This window comes from Strongylocentrotus purpuratus, unplaced genomic scaffold (assembly GCF_000002235.5).
Source record: "Strongylocentrotus purpuratus isolate Spur 01 unplaced genomic scaffold, Spur_5.0 spur5_scaffold_8, whole genome shotgun sequence".
Lineage (NCBI taxonomy): Eukaryota > Metazoa > Echinodermata > Echinoidea > Camarodonta > Strongylocentrotidae > Strongylocentrotus > Strongylocentrotus purpuratus.
Genome location: NW_022145614.1, coordinates 25499928 through 25523183, shown reverse-complemented (window position 1 = coordinate 25523183; position 23256 = coordinate 25499928). Strand labels below are relative to the sequence as shown.

The window sequence follows — 23256 nt, the reverse complement described above, 5'->3', positions numbered from 1 at the left end:
TGCCATAAAATTGTGAAACATGAGCTTTACTGAGCGGCATACCCCCGTCCAAGCTAATTCTGAGTACCCCCCCCCCCCCCCCGTTGTCTTCGCGGTGAATTTCATGGTGGAGGGGGGGGGGGGTAAATGTTCCGCTGGTAATTGGCCGGGGGTGATTGCCGAAGGGGCTAATTGTCATAGAACCCTAGAGATGTCTTGTGGCAATACCCATATTATACGCGGTTGGAAAACGATGGCTTAGCTCACTGGTTTAATGGAATAACGTATACGTCAGTTCCGCGAAACCCGGCAAAACATTAAAAACTGCTATGGATGTTTATGAGAAAATAACCTTTTCAAGTCAATATTATGATTGATTCGAATGTATTCCATTTCATTTCTATTGTTTGCACAAAATAGAACATAGTTGACAAAGTAATTTCAAAATGATGAAATGAAACAAGAAGTTACTAAACAGCATAGTTTGTTTTTTATCAACAATAAAGTATTTGTCTTCCTCACTTGCTTTGCTCCCTCGCAATATTTAGACTGCAAAAAGAATGGTTTCATGTTGCAAATTTGCCGAAGAGCTTTAGGCTTCAAGTTCATACTTTACCAGCGAGGCCGCGGTGCCCGCATAATCCTGGGAAATGTGATGCCTGAATAAAAGTGAATAAAAGTGATTATCCTTGTATTCGTGTATCAATGCGACCAATAATAATATAATTTTTGTTTTGTATCCGTGTATTCGGCAGTGAGCAGCCCACGATACATAATTATACAATTATCTAGTGCACAGGGGCGGTCGAGCGACTTCCAAAGTGGGGGGGCACCAACAAAAAAGGGCACTTTCTGAAGAAAAAAGGGCACCTACAGTGGGAAATCTCAAAGCGAAAATATACAATTTTTTAGACATTGGTACATACCCCTGCATTGTGATTACATTATCAGGGATGATTTCAATATTTGGTTCTCTTCATACATCATACAAGATATCGCTTAAGCATCATACTTTACAGTTGGGTGGGATGTCTGAATATGCATTTACGAGCGAGCGAAGCGAGCGAGAAAAATTTTAAAGATCTGCGAGGTCGCAGTGCGAAAAATTACATCGTATAAAGAGGAAAAAAGCCAATCGTGATGGGGTTATAAGCACATTCTCTTAACGGAAGACTGAAAAGACCTTTGATAACTAACATAATTATATCATCTTTAAATGCGAGCGAGCGCAGCGAGCGAACTTTGGGGGAAATTGCTCTTAGTCGCTTTAAATAAGGGGCATGTTTAATGATTTCATGAAAAGGGGACAATTATCGAAAGGGATAAGACACTTATTAGAAAAGAAAAGGAGCACGTGTCAAAGTACAAAGGATAATTATAAGAGGTGAACATGAGGCATTTTTTTCACCTGAAAAGAGGCACTCACCTGATGAAAAAGAGGCGTTTACGAAAATGGGAAATAGGCAATTGTTGACGGAAAAAGGGCACCCATCAGATTTTGATAGGGGCATTTATAAGAGGTGAAAAGGAGACAGGTCCCTTATTAGAAAGGAAAAGGGGCACGTATCATTATTAAAAAGGGAATTATCAGAGGTGAAAAGAGGCACTGACCAAATATGAAAAGGGGCACTTATGAAAATGTAAAAGGGGCACTTATAATAAAGGAAAATGTGCATTTGTTGAATGAAAAGGGGGCACCGTTCAAATTTTAAAAAAAGGGCCGTTATGAGAAGGGGAGGGAGCTTTTTCTTTTTAATGGGGGCACTTATCATAAGGAAAAGGGGCACTTATTAGAAAGGGAAAGCGGTAGTTATGAGAAGGGGAAGGAGCTCTCTCTTTTTAATGGGGGCACTTATCATAAGGAAAAGGGGCACTTATTAGAAGAAAAAAAGGGGCACATGTTAAAATTAAAGGTGTGCTCATCCGAGTTTAAAAAAGGGGTAGTTATTAAAAGGAGAAGGGGGCACTTCTTACAAAGGAAAAAAGGGGCAGTTGTCAAAGTAAAAGGAGCACCTCTCAGTTTTGAATAGGGCAATTATCAGAGGTGAAGGGGGCACTTATCAAAAGTGAAAAGGGGCACTTCTCGTACCTGAAAAGAGGCACTTACTAGAGATTAAAAAGGGCACTTATTAAAGATAATTTCAAGATTTATGAGAATGGAAAATGGACACTTATTGCAAAGGAAAATGGGGACATGTCGAAGGAAAAAGGGCACGTGTCAAAAATAAAAAGGGCACTCGTCAGAGGTGAAAAGGGGGAAGGGGCACTTTTATTTAGTAATAGGGGCACTTGTCAAAGTAAAAGGGGCACTTTTCCTATGTAAAAGGGGCACTTCTTACAAAATAAAAGGGGCACTTTTCCTATGTAAAAAGGGGCACTTTTGGGGTATCTGAAAAAGTGGGGGGCACTGTGCCCCCCCCTGCCCCCCCGGGAGAACCGCCTCTGCTAGTGCATGTATTTTGAATACAAAATTTCGTGTTTTTATCACGTTTAATTGTTGTTTTTTTGGCTCGCTCACAATTATAATCAAATTTGCCCTTACGTAATATATTAATGGAACTTTACGAGTGCCAGAGTATAGCAAAAATTAATCTTCCATAATTAATTTAAGATTGTGGGGTAACCTTTTCTTTCTCAAAAGGGTGGCGATTTTCTTTCCATCTCTCTTTCTCTCTCTCTCTCTCTCTCTCTCTCTCTCTCTCTCTCTCTCTCTCTCGATCTCTTCTTCTTCTTCTTCTTCTCCTATCTTCTTCTTCTTCTTCTTCTTCTTCTTCTTCTTCTCCTTCTTCTTCTTCTTCTTCTTCTTCTTCTTCTTCTTCTTCTTTTCTCTTTCTTCATTCTCTTTTTTTTTAGGCTGCCTGAATTGGGGGACCACGGCCAATTCGCCCCCCCCCCCGGATCCACCACTGTCCTGGTATTGCTGCAACAACAGGTCTAAGTGTTCAAAGAGGGAAACGAATCCAAAAATATTTCCCCAAACAAGCTAAAAGTTCCCTTTTATGTGCCAACGTTGCAATTTTTACAATGAACATGATTGCAAAATTTGCAAAATTTAGAGGCTGACAATAATTTTTTACCAAGAACACTTTTTATCTTCATTTTTTGTTTATATTTTGTTTCGTTTTTTAATTTTTTTAAATAATAATTACCTTGCCTCTAAGGTGCATGCAATAGTTAAATTATATCTCGTAACGGGAAGTATTTTTCATTATCGTTTTGATAAAGACTGTCATAACTATAGGCTTGAGGATATTCTGTCTTCCTCATGAGGGCAGTTTATTAGTCTATATGGTTACTTTTTATAGGGCTTCAAAAAAAATAACAGATTATACTGTGTATACGGGGACAGTCGAAAATGTTGTGATCATTTGGGAAACTTGAGTGCGGCGTATGCACAACGCCATGTGTATGGCCCAAACAGATTGACTAAAAATGATTTTGCCTTCAGTTCCTTAGAACAAGCCCCGGTAATATCGTTTGATATTGATTTTGCGTAGGCATTATGAATAGAAATTTTGCGAAAAAGAGGTAATTCGGGGGAATTTGTTTGCGGATTTTCGATATTTATTTTTAAAGGTCACTTTATTGTTTGTTTTTTTAAGAGCAAGATAGTGTCATTACAAGCGACTCGACAGACCCCGAAATATGGGTAATTTTAATACGGGTAGGAAGTTAAATGGAGGCCCCGTGTAGAGGAGGGCAATCACCTTTGCACAATAAAAAACCGGCCACTGCAAAATTATTCGTATAAGTGTAGGGGTTCAACCCCTGCCATCCACTTGCACAATATACCGGGAAGCCGAGACCCGAGGGTTACAGTGATCAACAGGCGCGTACGCAGGATTTTTTCAAGGGGGGGGGGGGGGTTAACATTTATAAATCGGGCCGAAAATTTCGCAACGACTCAGCCAGCCGCTGAATAAGCGGGGGGGGGGGGGGGGGGGGGGGGGTAAGAGGTCACTTTTTTTTGGGGGGGGGGGGTCCCAAAAAAATCGAAACGACTCAGCCGACCGCTGAATAAGCGGGGGGGGGGGGGGGGGGGGGGGTAAGAGGACACTTTTTTTTTTTTTTTTTGGTCTCGAAATTTGAAAATTTGACATTTTGCTCCGTTGGGGGGGGGGGGGGTAGGGTGAGCTTTTTTAGGTCAACTATGGGAATATTTTTTCTTTTTTTTTTTTAAATCCAAAAGGGGGGGTTTTGGAGAAATTTAGGGGAGGTTTAACCCCCCCCCCCCCCTGTGTACGCGCCTGGTAATCAATGCAGTTCGCTATTCGCCTCACATGCACAGGTGATGCCAAATCCTTAATAATTAATACTAATGACACCAACGGGGAATGGCACAAAAGTTCCCTCAAGTATAAGCAGCAAGGGCGTATCCAGGATTTATATAGTAAAGGCTTATATCTGCTCGTTATTTTTTAATTCAATTCACTCATCAATTCATTTCTTTCCATTTTAATACTATGCATGTGTTAAAGGCAGTGGCGTAGACAGGTTCGTACACCTGGGGGGATGACTCAGGGGCGGATCTAGCTTTTTGCTAAGGGGGGGGTTGACCAAAATAATGACGATGCGGAGCATCGTCCACGAGCCGCGAAGCGGCGAGCCGATTTTTTTGGGGGTGTTTATTTGAACCCCGTAAGTGATGTTTTCCTGGCATCTATTAACACAATGGAGACCATAAAAAGCAGTGCATGATAACGTCTTTTTAAATCAAGTAACAGTTAAATACACAGTTATATCCAGAGTTATCATATGTTTGGTTAAGTTACCAGATGAGTTGAATATCTTCTCACAATATTTGCACTTGAAAGGGTTTCTCTCCAGCGTGCGTTCTTTTTTCTTTCTTTTTTTTTTTTTTTTCTTCTTTTTTTCCCTTTTTTTTGTTTTTTTGTTTTTTTGGGCCGCCCAAGGGGGGTTTAAACCCCCTAAACCCCCCCCCCCCCCACCCCCGTAGATCCGCGCCTGTTTAATCTTGTGGTTATCTTGTGGTTTCCAAACCACAAGATAACCACAAAATACTTGTAAGATTTTCTTTTTTTTACCGTCTGAATTGGCTTTCACCGTGTGAATGCGGCTAATAACAATAAACACAATTACAATAATGATGAGGATTATTATTATCATCATCATAATTATTATTATTATTAATATTATAATTGTTATCATTATTATTATTACTATTATTATCATCATTATGACTTATTAAGTAAGCAAATATCATTCCCCAAAACCTGGGGGGGGGGGATGATTGTACATGCCATCCCCCCCACCTTGTGAGGTGGGGGGATGCATCCCCCTCATCCCCCCCCCCCCCCGTTGTCTACGCCCCTGGTTAAAGGGCAAAATACAGCAATACATTCACAATATGAAAAGGCGGGATACCCTTAAAAGCAAATTGCTTGTGGGCACGGTTCTAATTAATGGGCAAAATGAACAATAATGAAATTATATATATATATATATATATATGCCAAGAAATAATAGTCTTTGACTCTATCATTCTTTGAATTGATCAATTTATTAATTTCATCTTAGAAGACAAATATTTTCCGAAACTGCTTTCAATCTTGATTCAAATGACAGAACACCACCGAAAGCATCCCCTCCCCCTGCCACCTCTCCTTCAAAATAATAAAATCACAACAACACCAATGAGGGCAGCATATAATTTTGTGAAAACTATGGATAACAAAATGTAGTTGAATATTTACTGAGAATAAAAGGAAAGATGGCTCACATTAAAGTTATTAAAGTATACTAACTTACATTTTGAACAATTTTTTCCTTCTACGTATTTCTCTTTAATTTGTAGAGTCAATTATAGGGTATTTGATTAGAAAACAAACTTAGACCACAATAATTTTCAGGTGACGTTTAGCATCATTTTAGCTTTACATAAGCCGGTCTACACAAATATTTTCGAAGGTTGTATCGACCGTTTCATGATCTTGCAAATAATTTGACGTTTATTTCCAACTTGCAGTCTTTTCTTTGGTAAGTTTGGCTCTAATTTGACAAATCATATAGGTGCAATCAGTTTATGAAATTAAATCTGTATGAATTTGATGAGAAGTACAATTTAAGCCCTCGATTGTATTGCCTGTCGTTGATATTGTGTTGCTAATAACGCTGTCGCTGTGGCTGTGCTAAGGCTTCAGTAGGCCTGTGTGTGTTGTGTGTGCTCAAAGCTATGTAGTGCGGCAAAATGGGAATGCGAGACGAGAATCGAGGCAGACCCGGCCCCGTCATGTCTGGGGCGCGGCAGCGGTATGGTAGGGTGTCTGAACACTTTTTAAATTTTCCCTTTTGGATTGTTTTTCACCATCAGGGTAGAATAATTTAAAAAATCATCTTCTCAGAACAGCACACACCACAAAGGACTTTGCCCATTGAGCTGCTTTAAACAAGTGACGCACTTCACACATACAGTCAGAGACGCCAAGTTCAAAGATCAGCAATGCGTGATATTTTCATGATTCGGCGCGCTAATGCGCTAGCGAGGGTGTAACACAAGTATAAGGTATAGCGTTTTTTTTAAATCTAGTGTAGTGAGTAGCTTGGCTGAGTGAACCGTTGTGCCGAGTTGACCTGACTGCACCAAGCTCTACTGATAGAAACTCAGTTAAACTCAGTTGCGCAGCTTGGGGTGACAGAGCCTTCTACTTCTCTTGACCTAATCTTTGGAATAATAATAATAATATTGGATTCTTATATAGCGCACGTATCGACCTTGCAAGGTCCTCAAGGCGCTCCAACATAACCCGGCTATGCTAGGCTGCCGATTTCAACGCTCACAGCATTTTAAGGAATTCCTTCCTACCGGTACCCATTTAACACCTGGGTGTTGAGTGGCAAATGTAGATTAATGTCTTGCCAAAGGACATTAGTGCCGTGGCGGGACTTGAACCGCAGACCCTGTGATTCACAGTCCGACGACTTATCCACCACGCCTTTCTGCAATCTATCAGGAGTACTGTGTCTATGGCAACTGTCAGATCACTTTCAAGGCTCAAAAATTCGAAAAATATTAGCAGTTTTTGCTTTGTGCATTTCATAGAAGCTCTATGAAGAAAAATGTCTGAACAACCTAAAAACATGTCACCTAAGTGATTATGAAGGCCTTGAAGTTGAATGAATAGAATATACATATTTATCTGTTATTGATTAATTTTTGATTAATTTCTTTATCATGCAGGTGATCACTGATGTATGTCTTCAATCTGAACAAAGTTGATTTGTTTTTGGTCAACTATTTTACAAGGAAATCATGACTTCAGAAAACTTAAGACACTTGGCTGTCCTTCAGTCGGCAACCAGTATTGCTCTTGAGATCAACGCCCTAGAGGCCATTAAATCCACATTCACCCAGACGGACCTCAGATCCTCCCTCGATCTCGAAGAAGAATTTCTCAACTTTGCCTCAAAGAACCTTGGTGATGAGGTCTTCGATGACCCTTTTCCAATATCAACCCCAGAGCGCGTCTTTCCTGGACAGCGTGATCTTGATCAGTTCACATGCTACGTGTTTAGACGTCGGTATGGTTGGTCAGAGGCAGCCACAAGCACGGGCAAGGATGATGTGGTTGGTGGGTATGCAGAGGGTCTAGAAGGCACGGGTGTCATGACCGCACCCCAGCAGAAGAACCAGGTCATACTCAAGAGCAGACTCAATGAGTTGCTCGATGAATTTGTGAGATGGTGAGTCTCGTATTTTATGAGCGATTCTCCAATTATTTATTGTATAAAGTGTGTTCCTAAATGATATTACCTGGTTTGTTTGTTTTTCTCTCCATAGATTATAGTTATAGGCCCTGTTAAATAGAAATTACATACAATTAGGCCTAACAAAAAAAGATGTTGTATTGCCCTTTAGGTGCCAAAACATGGGTCGGTCGGTCGAAAATCTTTTCTTTTTCTTTTTTTCCCTCCCTCTATGTGGTAATATTTTTCAGCTGTAAAAAAAAAACTTTTTTAAAAGTTTTTAAAAATTCGACCATATATTTAAATATTTTTGGGTTGGTCGCAAAGGGCAATACAACATCTTTTTTTGTAGGCCTTATAGAAATCTGTTATTTGCGTTGAAGAAAGTTAAGTGTAATTTATTGAAAGTTTTCAAATGTGAATATACACTGTATTCTCTTTTTTCATCCATTTTTACTTTCCAGGTACATGGCACAAGCAGTAAGCAAACCACTCCTTCACAGTTTTCGGCATACCCTTGCACAAGGTGAGAAATTTTATTTTATTTTATTGTGAAAGAGTGTAATGTGTTCTTCATGCAACTTCATTAGTACCATTTATCCTGTTCTTTAAGGACAAATGGTATGTCATTACACACTGTCCGTTCTCCCAAAGTGTAATGAGACACAATGATTGGGAACATGCATATGGCATAGTAACACGAAGATGCAGGTTAAACAAGAACAATATTATACCATTATTATTTATTATGTTGCATCTTCTATAGGCCTGCATTTTTAATTTGCAGGATGTAGCTTGTAGACACTGACAGAAAATATACTTTAAGACAATTAGGATGCATTTTGTGGAACATTAATTTCTGTTGTATTTCTGTGTAATTTGTAATCTTTGGTAATGAATTGTTATTGGAACTCTCCGACCTTTAAAATCATTCAAGATTTGTTCATTTGTTTCTTACTTTATCGATTGCTTTACTCTCTTTCCTTCCTTTTCCATGTTTTTTTCATATTCCTGTTGTTTTCCACATGTTTCCTCCAACATCCTCTTATTCTACCTTCTTTGCTGATCCGTATATCACCAACTCTTTTCTTCTATGTTTCATTTTTTCTCTTTTTTCTACCTTCTTTTATTTCTCCATCTCATAATTTCTCCATGTATTATATACATTATCAACATCTCTTAAAGGTATTTCAAAGTCTTGGTATGGGGTCATGAATTTGGTTCAAATGAAAATATTGGAAGCATGTGCGATCCTACAATATTCAGTGATCGTTGTCGCGGTTGAAATCGAGTCTAAAGTGATGAAATTGTAAATAAAAAATACTCTTTTTGTTGTATAGCACCCTCTCAAGGTCAAGATATTAATTTAGCTATAAAACAATGTTTTTTGACTAAAATCGACCAATTGGCTATTCCTGTTTGGGAATTATATATCACAACTACATATTCTGAAATTTTCATGGTCGCAGCTACCATTGTATGGCTATAGGCGCTATTCGAAAATTAATTTGTAAATTTTGATATTCAATTTTTCTAGAAAGCAGAAGTGTTCTAGGGGCTAAATTTTGTAGTGCTTATAATACATCCACAGGGGCATCCAAATATTTCAAAATTTTAAAGAATCTTTATCAGGCCAATTTTCAAAGTTTCCCCAAACTTAGTATTACCTTTAACACCTTCTTCACATGTCTGAATACCTTACAGCTGCAGACAAACCGGTGGTCAGAAACCAAACAATCATCCACAGCATGGACTGGCTGAAGCTACACAAGTCCAACGACGGCATCCATGACAACTATGCTGACATAGCATCTCTGGTCATGGTCGGTCTGACGGACATCTGGTCGGCCATCAGGAAGGCCTGTGTGTCCAGGCTGCCCAGTATTCTGGCCAGCTTGACCGTTGAAGAAGCGGAGAAATTCTTTGAAACCTTGGCCAAGGTAGGTTGAATGAGCTTGGTTTTATTGGTTTCTGTGACACGTGTTCCATGGTAATTGCTCTGGCAAAGTCCTAGCTTACACTACCATATACATTACTTACTCTACCCCAGCACCATTTCTTTGAGGAAATTTAAGCATGTTTCGAAGTTTGAAATAGTATGTGTGGGGTCATCAATTATTGATTTATTGAAGACGGTTACTTATGAGATTTACTCTGCACTATATATGATTGATCAAGTAAAATTTGGATTCTTTAGGCCTATGAATTATATTTGTCAAATCTTCCATTTGTAGATTCCGATGACACCTAGTACCTTTTGCCTTATTGAGCCTATGAAATTCTTAAAATTTATAATATCATATAAACAAATATAGAAATATTTTACAATCAAATCTTCCAAAATTGTATTGTAGTGAGCTTTTACAGTGTGTGTGGTGGGCTGAGTATGTTTAACAATGGGTTGGAGCCATCAATTTATCTTTTTCTATAAAAATGATCTTCAGAATCCTTACATATGCAGATGGCCTTTCACCTCAACTTTCCCCTGTTCCCATTACAATGCCATCATTAGGATATTTTAGAAGTGTAGATTTGTTTAAGATGTGTACCTCATAAATGAAAGGTCTTCCAAAACATTATTTGAATTTTTTTTCTTCATCTTTGACCTTTCACCTTTGACATGTGGCAGATATGTCAGAATAATGAGAGCAGCTGGCAGTCTGTAGAGGGAGCTCTCATGGCAATCACCTCGCTGCTTCGGAGGTTCCAGTGGATCAGCCGTCAACCAGTTGAACCTTTCTTTCAGGGGCCTGTGGATAAAAACAAGTACTTTGTGAAGGTAAATGCGACACCATGTTTGTCTGAATGATATTCATGTGAAAATGTCCATAACCTTTTAAAAACTCATGTCTTTGTTGATGAATCATTGTTACTTTCTTGATCGCAACATTCATATTGAGTTGTTTCCTGCCCAGTATATATGTATTTTTAAAATAACAACAAAATGACAAAGCAACCATGTTCTATCTGCACTTTGCAAATTGACACCAAAAAAACCCAAGTAATTTTAATGATCCACTCTGGCATTTACCAAGGGAAATAAAACCCAAGTGAGGCATATCACACTTTTTTTTCAAGAACCTTCATATCAAATTTCTATAAACAAACGTCTTGTATGTTCCTTTCCTACAGTTTGGCAATGAAGAACTGAGTAACATTCCATCGTTCATCACAAGTCGGATGCATTCCATTGTATACCCTCTTCTAGCCCATCAACAGCTAAGCGTCAGAGAGTGTGCCATTAAGGCGTTCACCTCGTTTCTTTCAAAATGTGAATTTCAGGTGAGTTTTCATTTTTTTGTTTGTATAGAATTCTTTCTTCAAGTGGCAGCATCAAGATTTAATCAGAGAATCATAAGAATGAATGTGTGTAACTAGAGTTATTATATCATTATTTCAAAAATATAATTTCCTTTACTATGATATCATTTATTTATTTTTACTTCCTTGCTACTGATTAAGTTACTGCTAATGATATACATACTTCATCAACGTCCTGTACATCATCCGCAGCTATGTGTACATGTTCTACTGCTGCTGCTTTTATGAATACAGCTACTGTTACTACTTCTTCTAATTAGATAGCTATTACTACTTCTATTTGTGCGAACCGATTCTGCAACGTCATCTGATACTGTCATTCTTTTTCCAAATCTACCCCTGCTACTCAATACGACATTAAGTGATACTACTACATATTGCTGCCATTGCTACTTTTTGATATTGCCACTATAAAAAGCAATTTACCAAATTTATTGCAATCCTTTGAATGAAAACAAAGGTTATGCTGACTTAAATCTTGCTTTCATTAAAATTCATTCTTGATTTCTTTGGTTATGTGGTTAGTTGATCTGTATTCATCATGTATTGTGCACACATTTGGCTTCATATAAAGTATCATTCAGTTTTTCAATCTGTCGTTACACTTTACCATTCGATATGCAATGTCATATGAGTACAAACATCCACTGGCAAGACTTATGTAGAGTAAATGGGATGACCTTGTAGGAAGCAATAAATTGAATGCATCAGAACAGTCTACTCCCGTTAGGGAAATGTTTACTTTTAATTAAACAGCACTTACAAACAGTTTTTGATACTGAATGAAAGTTTTTTTTTTTTTTAATTAATGTGAAAGAGTTGCATGGCATGCTCTCGTAAAGATCACAGCAGCGCTTTACAGCGCCACCTGAAGTTGATGATGATGATGATTGTTATTGTTATACTGTTTGTTCTAAAATACCAGAATGAATCCCACGTGTGTCCCTATCATCAGGTAAACATCCTCCAGTTATATATCTTCTTTTAACAAATGATACTTTGAGCAATGCAATGAATTTGAATGTGGAATATGATTTAGATACTTGGGTAGAATGAACTAGCATGCATGCAGCACGATGTGCACAGTTCAGTCCTTGAATTCCAAAGGGAGCTTGAGTTAAATAGCTGCCCGTTTGCTCCTGTGATTTTTTTCTATACAGTCAAACCTGCTTTGGTGACCACCTATCTACAACAAGCACATTTTTTGTTTCCCTTGAAAATGGTTTCTCATTGAAACATGTACTAAAGGAACCTGTCTACAAAGATCACTTTTTGTGTTTTCCTTGGGCGGTCGCTGTAGAAAGGTTTGACTGTAGCATAAATAGATAAGTTTTCAGAGATAAGTTTTTGCAGTAGCATGCCTCTTCAATGCTCTTATTTAGAAAGGGATGTTTTGAAGGAAGCCTCTTATGGTAAAATCATGATCAAGCTACCGGTATACAAAATATGATGTCAGTGTTATGAAATTATACTGTTATTCCTGATAAAAGAGGCTGTTTTATTGATATATGTGGCCCAGTACTGCATAGCCTATGTCACCAGATATAATCTGTCAGTTTAGGGATGGTTCTTAAAGGGGGGTTCTCAGCTTTGAATTGATATCTACCGGTACTTATCAAAATGGGATGTTCCTAACCAACTGGAAAAAAAGAGAACAATATCTACCGGGTAGTCCTAAATTTTGTAAGCAAGCTTTCATTCAGAACTTTTTACAATACAGTGCACTGCAAATGTGATTTTCTACTGAAATTCTGATTCCGTCCGCCAAATGACTTTTTGGTTTCCTCTCTTCAAATTGCTTTTAATCACTCATGCGTGAAATATGCATCATTTGAGTTGCATCAAATGAAAGAGGAGAATCTAAGCTTTGCCGATATGTGTCATTTATTAATTATAATTATGATTAAGTTTTAATAAAACATCGATAATTCTTGGTTTTGTTTTTTCTGGGACGCACTGTATTGTACTTTCACAATTGAAGTGAGGGCTGTATGTAGTAGTTTTCGCTACGTTGGGCAAAACTTCAAGTAAAATGTAGTACCAGTATCTTAAATAGGCATTTGAATGGCATGAACTGGCATTTTTTAGGATTTAATAATGATTAACAGTAACACGCTACAATTACATGGCACTTGAGAGAATGAATTACACTTAACCGACATGCCTGTGCCATACCAATGCTCCATTGCATGATATTTTGATATGAAATATATGTTTCATTGTTGCATGATAAACAATCACTTTCATTGTATGTACATGTATGTTCTGTTTTCAAGAAGTGATACTATACAAGGATGCATTTATGACCAGGGCCCCGTTGCATAAAACTTTCATTGATGGTAACTTTGCCATCAATGGCAACTACCATGGTGACAGGGCTCAACAGCCAATCAAAATCAAGGTTTCCATGGTAGTTGCCATTGATGGCAAAGTTACCATCAATGATAAGTTTTGTGCAATGGGACCCAAGAGTTTGAATTTGTATCTGTCTTGCATTTGTCTTGTAACAAAATTTGGTAAAAAGGAAATGACTGATGTGTTTTTGATGGACCAAATGATGAAATTATTTCACAGGTAGAACTTTCTTTAGAATATTGAGCATCCGATCTATCAATGATGAAAATCTGATCTAGAGATATTTTGAAATGTCTTTTCAATACATGCTTATAATAAACTTATCAAGTATTTTAAATATGAATATAATTTGTAATACATTGTAAAACAAAGGTTGCATGACCCATCAATGATATCCATCCATTCTGCATGTCTACTTAAAGTCATCCAGTTTATTTATTTCCTTTCCATTTTGCTTTTTTTTTTTTTTTTTTTCTTTTTTTTTGTACATCATTGAGATGAAAATTTACAACACTATAGAAAGGAAAAGAAACATTACAGGAATCCCAATAAATCACAATTTAAAATCATAAGTAGTAGACGTAAGGGAGGAAACAACCCCATATAAGGAAGACTTGTACAATGTGTGACCAAAACAAATTTCCATGTATTCTTTTGAATTTGGATGAATAAAAAGAATTGAATAGAATTGAATTGAATACAATGAAATTTTAAAAGTAAATGTAAAAGAAGAGGAACGAAGAAATGAGAGGAGAAATGCATGCTAATGCAGTATGGCACATGACCATATTACATGTTAAAGATCTCATATTCATATATCCTCAAGACAATTCCATTCATCAATGTTCAAATGTTTTTTTCTGCCATTGCAGGAAGCCCTTTCGTCTTTCTCTGATGCCATATCCAGATTGGACCAAGGCTCGCATCTTCTCTCTTCGTCAAATTCAGACACCCAAGGCAGGCCATGTTATCAGGTTCCTCACCAGGCTGTGTTGAAGAAAGACTTCAAGTTTCTCAATGCTTACGAGGCCGAAGGCTTGCTTGGAGTATGTCTGTATCTGGTCAAAGTAAGTGTTGTTTTTGCTTCGACTCAGTGGCTCGAAATTACGTCTAAGAGATGTGTGCACACTGGATTCCAAGTATTGTAGTTCATTCATTATTAACAGGTTAATAGAATAACTAGTTAATAGGTCCCCAGAAAAGAAACATCCATGAACAAGAATATGTTAGTAAACTGGTCTATTGAGACAAGATAGCAAAATGTTTGCAGGAGCGACGGATCTATACAATTTACGATAGTATGCTTGTGTTCTTAATGAATTATACCTGGTTTAGAAACACATGCCTGTTTTAACCCAGAGTCATCAAGGTTGGCAGGAATTACAGATCCAATGTTTCATTACTTTAGTCAGAATGCAATTTGCAAATGTTGTTAAGTGGGACAAGCCATAAATGTTTATCCTACCTAGCAACAACTAATGCATGCAATTTGCATTCTGACTTGTGAGCCTATTATTCGTAGCAGTTAAATAAATGATACTGTACATCGAGGTACTTCACAAAGATGTGTGCATTAAATTTGATTCCATTACGAAAGTGGCCTATTAATGATACACACAGATTTTGTTGGCTTTCTGCATACCATACACAGACCTATTACTAGTTGGTCAAAGTGCCACAAATTTTATACCATGATGTAGGTATTCATGCTGGATGTCTAATTTGCGATTTTGTCTGATGCTTCTTTTGACAGCACATTCCCCCTGGCTTTCTGCTACCCAAATGGCCATTCTACTTCTCGGTGTTCAGCTTATATCTCATGCATCCTGCGTCCACGGTCCGGCAAGCCACCAGTGAACTCTTCAGATATCTAGGTAATCTTTGTTCTAAGGATTCTTTCACTATAGCTCTGTTGCTTGTCCTGCTTAAATGGATCGTTTAACAATGTTAAATCTGAGATACACGGTTCTACATGTTACCAGTGTCTGTGATATGGTGTAATATTGAAGCCCTAAAAAAATCGCGTTTCAAAATGATCAAGAAGTGCCTCAAAAAAGTAAAAAATCTTTGAGTGACCGGTTTTACCATACTCGTTTTCCCCAATAGACTGTAGTGTTATGAAAACCGTTCAGTGAACGGTTTTCAAAATTTGTAATTCCAATCATTAATATCTTGATAATCAGACAGGCGATTGGCTTGTAAAAGTCATGGAGTTCCTGACTGACCTAAAGGTTTATGATTAGCATTGCAGCTTGAGCTAAATCAAGTATTATTTCTAAAGGATCTAAGGCAAATTTACCGGATCTCTTTAACCAGGTTATATGGTATCTGTCTTTAAATAAATCTGCGCAATCGATTGGTTTATCCCGTTAATATGGTGAAATACATTTTAAGCTGGAATCATGCAAATGAGCATTATGCTGTCAGGATAACATCATATGTTATAATCTAAAAAAAGTAGTACTATTCATCGATACTGTATGCAATGGTCATCAGAAGATCAGTATATCTAGTCTTAAGTTAAAGACAATAGATATAAACTAAATTTTAGAGTTTCTGGTTAAACTATACTACCTGCAGTGATATTAAGTTGACCATATTTCTTCAGGATTGTGCCCCTCATGAGAATGGTTGTATTTATATCACCTCAGGAAAGTTTTCTACTAAACTGCCTCATGGTAGATAGTTTATATTTGTGTCATGTCCATCGGTATGTCCCTTTGAAGACTATCTAGAGAATGAATGCCTTTTATCTTGTACGTCCACAGTGGTCAAGGACTGCAACAACTCTGCCCTGCTGAAGCTTGTGCTGCAGGGTCTCAGCGCCAACTGGGGCATCAGCATCAAGTACATGAGCCAGCCTGCCCACACCCTCTCCCACTTCCACACCCTGTCACATGACCACTCAAATCCCACCGCTGCCACCGCTTTCAACACCACCTCAGCAGACGTGCGGCAGGAGGTGCCTACCAGGTCAGAGATTTTTCAGTTCCCAATATTTTTGGGACAAATGTCATCCTATACATTAGGTTTAGGGTTGCACTATGTGAGAGAGAGCGGGGAGAATTGGGGAGTCCTGAAAAGGACTGTTGGTATATGGTCTTCAAAAAGACTGTTGGTAATCTTTCTTGAGCTTATATAGTTCTAAGGAGAACTATAGCACCAGTTGGAGAGGATGGGTGATGGAGTGGCTCGACGTTTCGAACAGGTTGACTATCCGTCGTCAGGAGTGGGCATCTAAATGTCGTCCTATTTAGAAATTCATATTAACTTCAGCAGCAAAGCCGTAAATAATTTGTCTATATTTAATTCCATTACCAAGTTCAAATAATTTCAATATTAAATGTGATTTCAAGTGTGAATTCATTTTAGATAGCAAGGGCCAATTTAGATCTCGGCATGTAAGTCCAGTTGAATATCGTATTCCATTTAAATGTTACTTTCACAATTTCATTTTAATGTCAATATCAAATTTCAATTCTTTGCAGTGATTCTCAAGGAAGGTCACAGATGATCAACAAGATGGAGGGTCACAGGGTCAATGTTAACGTGACCCGAGGTGAACAGCCGCCGGACGAGACTCTGGAGGGGTCACGACCCCGGGCAGGAACTATGGGAGAGGTCACGTCTCAGAGTCCAAGGCAAAACAGGCGTAGGCAGCAACCGTTCTACGGCCAGGGCAAGGCTATCAGCATTGTCAATGTCAGTCAACTTGAAGGAGGTGGGTATTTTATTCAGACCCAAGAAATTGTCTTTTTCTCCTCAAATTTCATACACATTTGTACTCTTCTTACAAAAGATTATGTATCTGATAGACTGATATGGAATTACTTTAAAGAATATTTCATAATACAAGAAGAATTACTGTTTGTTTTCAGTTTGCTTAATTTAATGTTGATGTTTCTTCTTCAAATTGTGCTGTGACTTTTCTTTCTGATAAGGATGTTATATACCTTTTTATTGATCTACACTTTTTGGACCTTAATGTTGTATTGCTCTAAAAGTTCACATGCTAAGGTCAAAGATCATTTGAGGTCATATCACAGTCTTGTGACAAATAACTTCACAACCATTAATCCTATTATCACTAAACTTTGATCTGACATGCACTTGGGGAACCTTCACACTATTGTGCTGTCAAGGGTCACATGGTAAGGTCAAAGGTCATTTGGGGTCATACATTAAAGTTCACATGTAAGACTCACTTATGACAAATAATTTTGCAACTGTTAGTTGTCTTGTGACTAAATTTGGTCACAGGTGGGGGAGACCCAATCCAGCAATTGCCTTGTCCAATCAAATCTTGCTAGTACTTTGAACGTTATGCATTGGTTTCAGATTTCTCAACAGTGCCCGTTGACAGTGTTTTGTGCAAAGCATGGGAGTGGAGGGAAGGCAGGCTCTTTGCCTATGAGCTCATCATGAAGTTCCTCATCGTGAACCACATCCACTACCTGTTCCCTACATTTGCCATGCAGCCGATGAAGTTCAACGGAGCCGCTTCGACGGATGAATCCATCACTCCAAGGTATCATTTCCAAATTCACCGTTAAGTTAAGTTTTTAACTCATGATGCTAACAAATAAAATGTTTGTGTTTGTTTGTTTAATAACTAGGAATAGTTTCACATATACACCCAATTTTGATAAGCCTTGTTTAGATATGATGCAGCAAACATGTAAAGTGTAATGTCACTTATTATGCATGCTGATATAATGACTGCATAAAAAAAAAAACATATGCCTTCCAATCAAGGCCTTCAAAATTATTGGCTTAATCAGCTAGGGAACCGTATTAAAGAGAAGGTTGAGTTCTGGGAAGAGGTGAAAAATAATTTGTGAGCGTAATAATTCTTATTATGCAAGTGTGGAAGATCATCAGATAAGACATGTTCCCTGAAAAACATGGCTCTTCAAATGCCTTTATATTCAAAATATTTCAGTAACATCGTAAAACTCGGGGGGGGGGGGGGGGGGGTAGGATTTTTACGCCACGTGTTCGTGTAGTCCCATATACATCTTTATGTGTACAGTGTTTGTAACTTTACCAAGACTTGGCCAAATTTCTTATCATTTTGATGATTCTAGAACCTTGCAATACACACAAATTCTTATATGCTAGATGATCAACCGTTTTAGTCAATTCCACACCGTTTCTTTCACAATGCAATCGCATGACCAGAACTCAACTTCATCTTTAAATTTAGGGTAAAATACTCAGGGTGAAATACTTATCTAAAAGTTTCAACTGAATACTTAAGCTGGCTAAGTAGTTTGTTTACCTAAACTGAAAACTGAACAAAATCTGATATTTCTGAGATAAGGCTAAGTATTGAATATAATACCGGCCCAGATCATCAACTCATTAGCTTCATTGAAAATACATTGTGATGTTGTTTTTTTCGTTCTACAGCCACAAAGCAAACAAAGTACCTCAAGGCAAGCCACCTATTCAGAAGAGTTTAAGCCATGGAGGTGTGTCACTCAGACAGGCCTGGCTCAAGAAACCGGTAAGATTAAATAAAATATGCAGAGGTGTTGGTTATGGAAGTTATGGGGATGTGGTGACCCCCTGTCCCCTCTCTCCTCTCCATTTGGACAAATTTTGTATATGGTATCTGATACGGATAGTTTCACTTGATAAAGTTTATCAATATTTTTCTTTGCAAGAAATGTAGGCACTAATTTGCCATTGGCACAAAACAAATTGTATTTCACAAAACGATTTTAAGTCTTCAATTACATGGCTACATGACAAGGAAATACTTATGCTCAAAGTCCTAGGAACACCACAAAACACTTCTTAAAAAAAATTAGCAAATTTTTCTTGTCTCTCTACAGTGCTTTCCTATCCAATACTTTGTTTGAACTGAATATCCCTTTTGAATGAAAAAGAATTATGTGAGAAATTATGTATTCTTACTTCTTTCTCAGAGCAGCTTATATTCTCTTCATATGTATGTTTAATTGTTTTACTCTTTCCATCCCCTCCCCAGAGTGACACTTCATCACCGGACGACTCCAGCATTCATACTACTGGTGCTGTTGTCTGCAAACCCCCCACCCCGCCCCTAGGTGCATCCCCACCCATCTCACCCCCTGTTCACAAGGGATCGCCTGATGAGGTAAATTAGCGTGAATCATATTTCTTTCGTGACAATCATTCCACTTTATTTGGTTTGGCTTAATAAATTTTGATAGAAAAACCTTTAGAATGATATGAGATATATGTGTAGAAATTCAAATAAATAAAAGCCATATTCTAAATATTTTATGAAAATAGGTAGTAAGTCTGTCATGACTAAATTGAAAAATCTTATGTAGAGACCATTAGCATATTTTGCATAGGTTTTAATGTTTCTGGTTTTCTATAGAGGAAAGACAGTTATTCATTGTTTGCTTCTTTTTTTCTCTCTCCTTTTTTAAAAACTAGTTCTGGGTTTGTTTGGTTGTGTTTTTTGTTGTTGTTGTGTGTGGATGAAGTACTTGGTCTTCTCCAGGTACAAAGCAGTTCCTCATGTTAATTAATCAATTCTCTTTTTTCTCTTTTTTTTTTTTTACAGGTTCTCTCAAGAGCTGGAAGTGAAAGGAGAAAAAGTCGACTGGAGAACAAGAGGTAAGAACTCTGTAAAATTATGATAAATCTATTTTACAGAAAGGAATCGCTCTTTTTCTATGAGATAATTGATCATAATTTATTACACCAGCTGACTATTTGTACCTGTTTTTTCTTTCTTTCTGAATTTTAGAAAGCAGTAATGTAGATCATCAAAAATATACTCCATCTACATTTAGATCATTTACCACAATATTATTCATTTAGTTTACTGGTAGCCCTTCAGTCCTGTGAAAAGCCAGGCAGATAATGATTTGCATCATAAAATCTCTAGAGAGCTGTTGGAAATGAACAATGAGTCCTTTTAAAATATTTTTTTCTTTTATCCATCCATCCAAAATACTGTCAGTTGTTCTCTACTGATTTTTTTAACCGATTGCATTTTTGCCAGAAGACAATCTCACAGCATTTCTACCCCCTCTTTCAAACGGCGGGCATCTCAATACTCCAGGAAAATGTTACAGAGGTTTGTCGACAGCATATTGATTTAGAAAAAAAACCTAACAGTGTTTTTAATTTGAGTGTGGTTAGAGTAGCAATACTGTGGACTCTAACTAATTACCTAAACAAAATTTGCTCTACTTTTGAAACCCATATCAATCCTAAATCAAAGCTCGCCTGTGAGACTTTCTGAAGTTTCTAAGCTAACTCCCCTCCCACATTTACCTTATTATAATATTTGATCTGTGTGTGTTGGTTATTTTACCTGACTGCTAAGAAAACATAAATGCTTGTTAGCAAGCAACAAGAGGACCGACTGCTTTAGGTCCTCTCCAAGGGTGATGAGGATTAATGCCTTACCAATTAAGCTATCGTGCCTCCACTTACAAAAGTATGAAACCAATTCCTATAATATAATCCAATAATACCTATTCCAAGAAGTTATAAGGCTAATCTTTGAGAAATTTGAAATAGTCTTTTGTTGTTGTTGTACACATGAAATTCTGAACTAACCCCAACAAAATTTGCAATATTAAAATACAGTGTGAACCCCAGATTATCAAAAAAAAGGCTAATGAAAAATCTAAAACAGTGTAGGTGGAGGCATATGGGAGACAAAGACGCATTTATCTTGTTTAATTGCCTCTTCTAATTCTAACTAATATTCTACCAAAAAGTGCTGTATTTGATCAAAATGCAGTGTGAAAAAGCATGTACGACGCCTCAAAGCTGAAATACATTTGTGAGAATTGTCAAACTGGTGGTCAACTCTTTAATGAAAGGCATACCAGCCTAAAATGTCAGCATTTAAAACTTGTAGAGGTACATAAAGGTGTGTTGTGTTACTCCTATAATACTCCATCTCACATCCACTGTGTGGACATAAAACGTTATTGAATTTTGGTAGCAATATAGAGCTTGATTTATCATTTATTGTACTTATTACATCTTTCTGTTTCATAAGTGGACTTAAGGAGAGAGAAGGTAAAAAAAAAAGTAAAAGGGAAGAAGAAATGGAAGGGAAAATGTCGCAGGATAAGAGAGGAGGAAATAATTTATTTATTAAAATAAAAATTGATGAAGGTAAAGAAGACAAAGAATAACTTGAAAGAAAAAGCAAAGAGAAAATTGCATTTAATACCAAGTAGTTTCAGGCCCTTGATGACATACAATTGATAGATCCCTCCAATGTAGTCTTAATTGATGTCTTAATTACTATCCCTTTTTGTTTTGTGTGGTACCAGAATAGTTTTGATTAACACAAAAATGTTCTTATTTGAGTTCAAGCACTTATCCAAATTGGTAGTCTTGTGTGTAATCTCCATTCTTTTGTGAACTTGACGACTATTTTCCTAAATATCTTTGAAGTCAGAAGTGTTTTCATTCTTCATTCTAATTCCTCTGCTACCCAAGATTGTGCCCCGTGTCTTCCGTTTTTAGTTAGTTCCTGTTTTCAAACATACTCTCAACCTGATTTCATACGTACTAACACAATCTTTTTTGTTATGTATAATAACCTCACTTTTCTCCATGGTTACACATGTATAGTACAAGCAAAGAAAGCGAAAGCAAGATTAGGTAGTAAACGACAGGTAGTAGAAATAATAGGAATATGTGTGGAGGCAAAAGAGTAGGAAGAGTTTTGTGAGGAAAATGGAAATTGATTAGAGATTTTTTGTCATTTTACTTGCTACATTGTAGATGTTTGATCTTAATGTTTTTATCTTCAATCTATTGTCATGCTATGTTGGGAACAAAGACATTTTAGAAGAAGGTTTGTAAAAAAAAAAAATGTTCAAAATATATTCAAGCTTGAGCTACTAGGTGAACCATTCAGATTCATTTCCCATTTCCGGTTTCATAGAATATCTTCTTGCCAAAAGTTGACTCCAAAAAATCAACAAACTAAGCCTGGCCATTTTTCTTGGAGAATATTTCAAAGTGCAAAAAAAAGGATAACATCAATTGCCCTTTTTTAGCTTTTTCATGCAAGATATTTCAAACGGAACGGGAATGTTAGCTCATCTTTAACATGGAGGAGGAAATAATCCCTTATATTGAATGTAGTTATCAAATGAATTTGATTGGTTCAAAGCAAATAATGCATCCTTTGATTTACTTTTCTAGAATAATCTAGAAAAATATGCTTTTGATTTTTGCATATCATTGATTTTGTGCCATGCTTTTAGGCTAATTTTGATTATTTTGCAATTTTCTGGCGCTACTGTATTCAACTTGCTGCATTCCATTAATGTATTTTATGAATGTGTATATGAATAGAGATTACAAGTAGAGTATACAGTATGAAGAATTTATGAAAACTAATCTTATTTATTTTTTTGTCATAGAAGAAAATTTGCTCATAATTTGATTTTGCAAGCACATTGATACTGGCAGATCCATTATTATAAAACTATTATTGGCAAATTTTTCTGTCTTTTAAATTCTACTATTTAAGGTTTAACATGTAGCGATATTTGCTGAGATCATAGTTTGTATGTGTATTTCATCTTACAGACTTCATGAACCGATTTTGCTATATTTGTGTACTTTCTGTGATGTTTAATACTCTCTGCACGTTACTTACATACATGTAGAATAGAAACTTCTATATCTAGATCAGTTTTTTTTTAATTAGCCCGACATACTAGTAGTTCACTTGGAAAGCCATGTGTGAAACAGTGCCATACAAATAAGTGTAAGTTTTTAGTTGTAACAAAATGAAATTAGTTATGAAATAAAAAATGAGCTTTTTTAAATGATTATATATGAATGTTGATTATTGGTATAGTTACATAATCATCTCAATTTTCACTGGATGAGAGGTTGACATTTAATGCC

At 37.0% G+C, this 23256-nt stretch overlaps 1 protein-coding gene across 2 annotated transcripts in view; it reads left to right on the top strand.

Annotated features, from left to right (window-relative positions):
* Positions 1 to 5890: 5890 nt before the first annotated feature.
* LOC764251 overlaps positions 5891 to 23256 on the top strand; it is a 34255-nt gene continuing 16889 nt past the window's right edge. Inside the window, exons 1-15 of one of the 2 annotated variants that reach the window (XM_030975252.1) lie at positions 5891 to 5976; positions 7178 to 7680; positions 8148 to 8209; positions 9388 to 9623; positions 10313 to 10462; positions 10816 to 10965; positions 14232 to 14426; positions 15113 to 15233; positions 16128 to 16332; positions 16848 to 17080; positions 17698 to 17887; positions 18772 to 18868; positions 19355 to 19483; positions 19922 to 19974; positions 20369 to 20440. In XM_030975252.1, the coding sequence (XP_030831112.1) occupies positions 7250 to 7680; positions 8148 to 8209; positions 9388 to 9623; positions 10313 to 10462; positions 10816 to 10965; positions 14232 to 14426; positions 15113 to 15233; positions 16128 to 16332; positions 16848 to 17080; positions 17698 to 17887; positions 18772 to 18868; positions 19355 to 19483; positions 19922 to 19974; positions 20369 to 20440 (2324 nt within the window). In that variant the 5' untranslated portion in view covers positions 5891 to 5976; positions 7178 to 7249. The remainder of the gene's footprint in view (positions 5977 to 7177; positions 7681 to 8147; positions 8210 to 9387; positions 9624 to 10312; positions 10463 to 10815; positions 10966 to 14231; positions 14427 to 15112; positions 15234 to 16127; positions 16333 to 16847; positions 17081 to 17697; positions 17888 to 18771; positions 18869 to 19354; positions 19484 to 19921; positions 19975 to 20368; positions 20441 to 23256) is intronic. The other variant, XM_030975253.1, reaches the window with a different exon arrangement.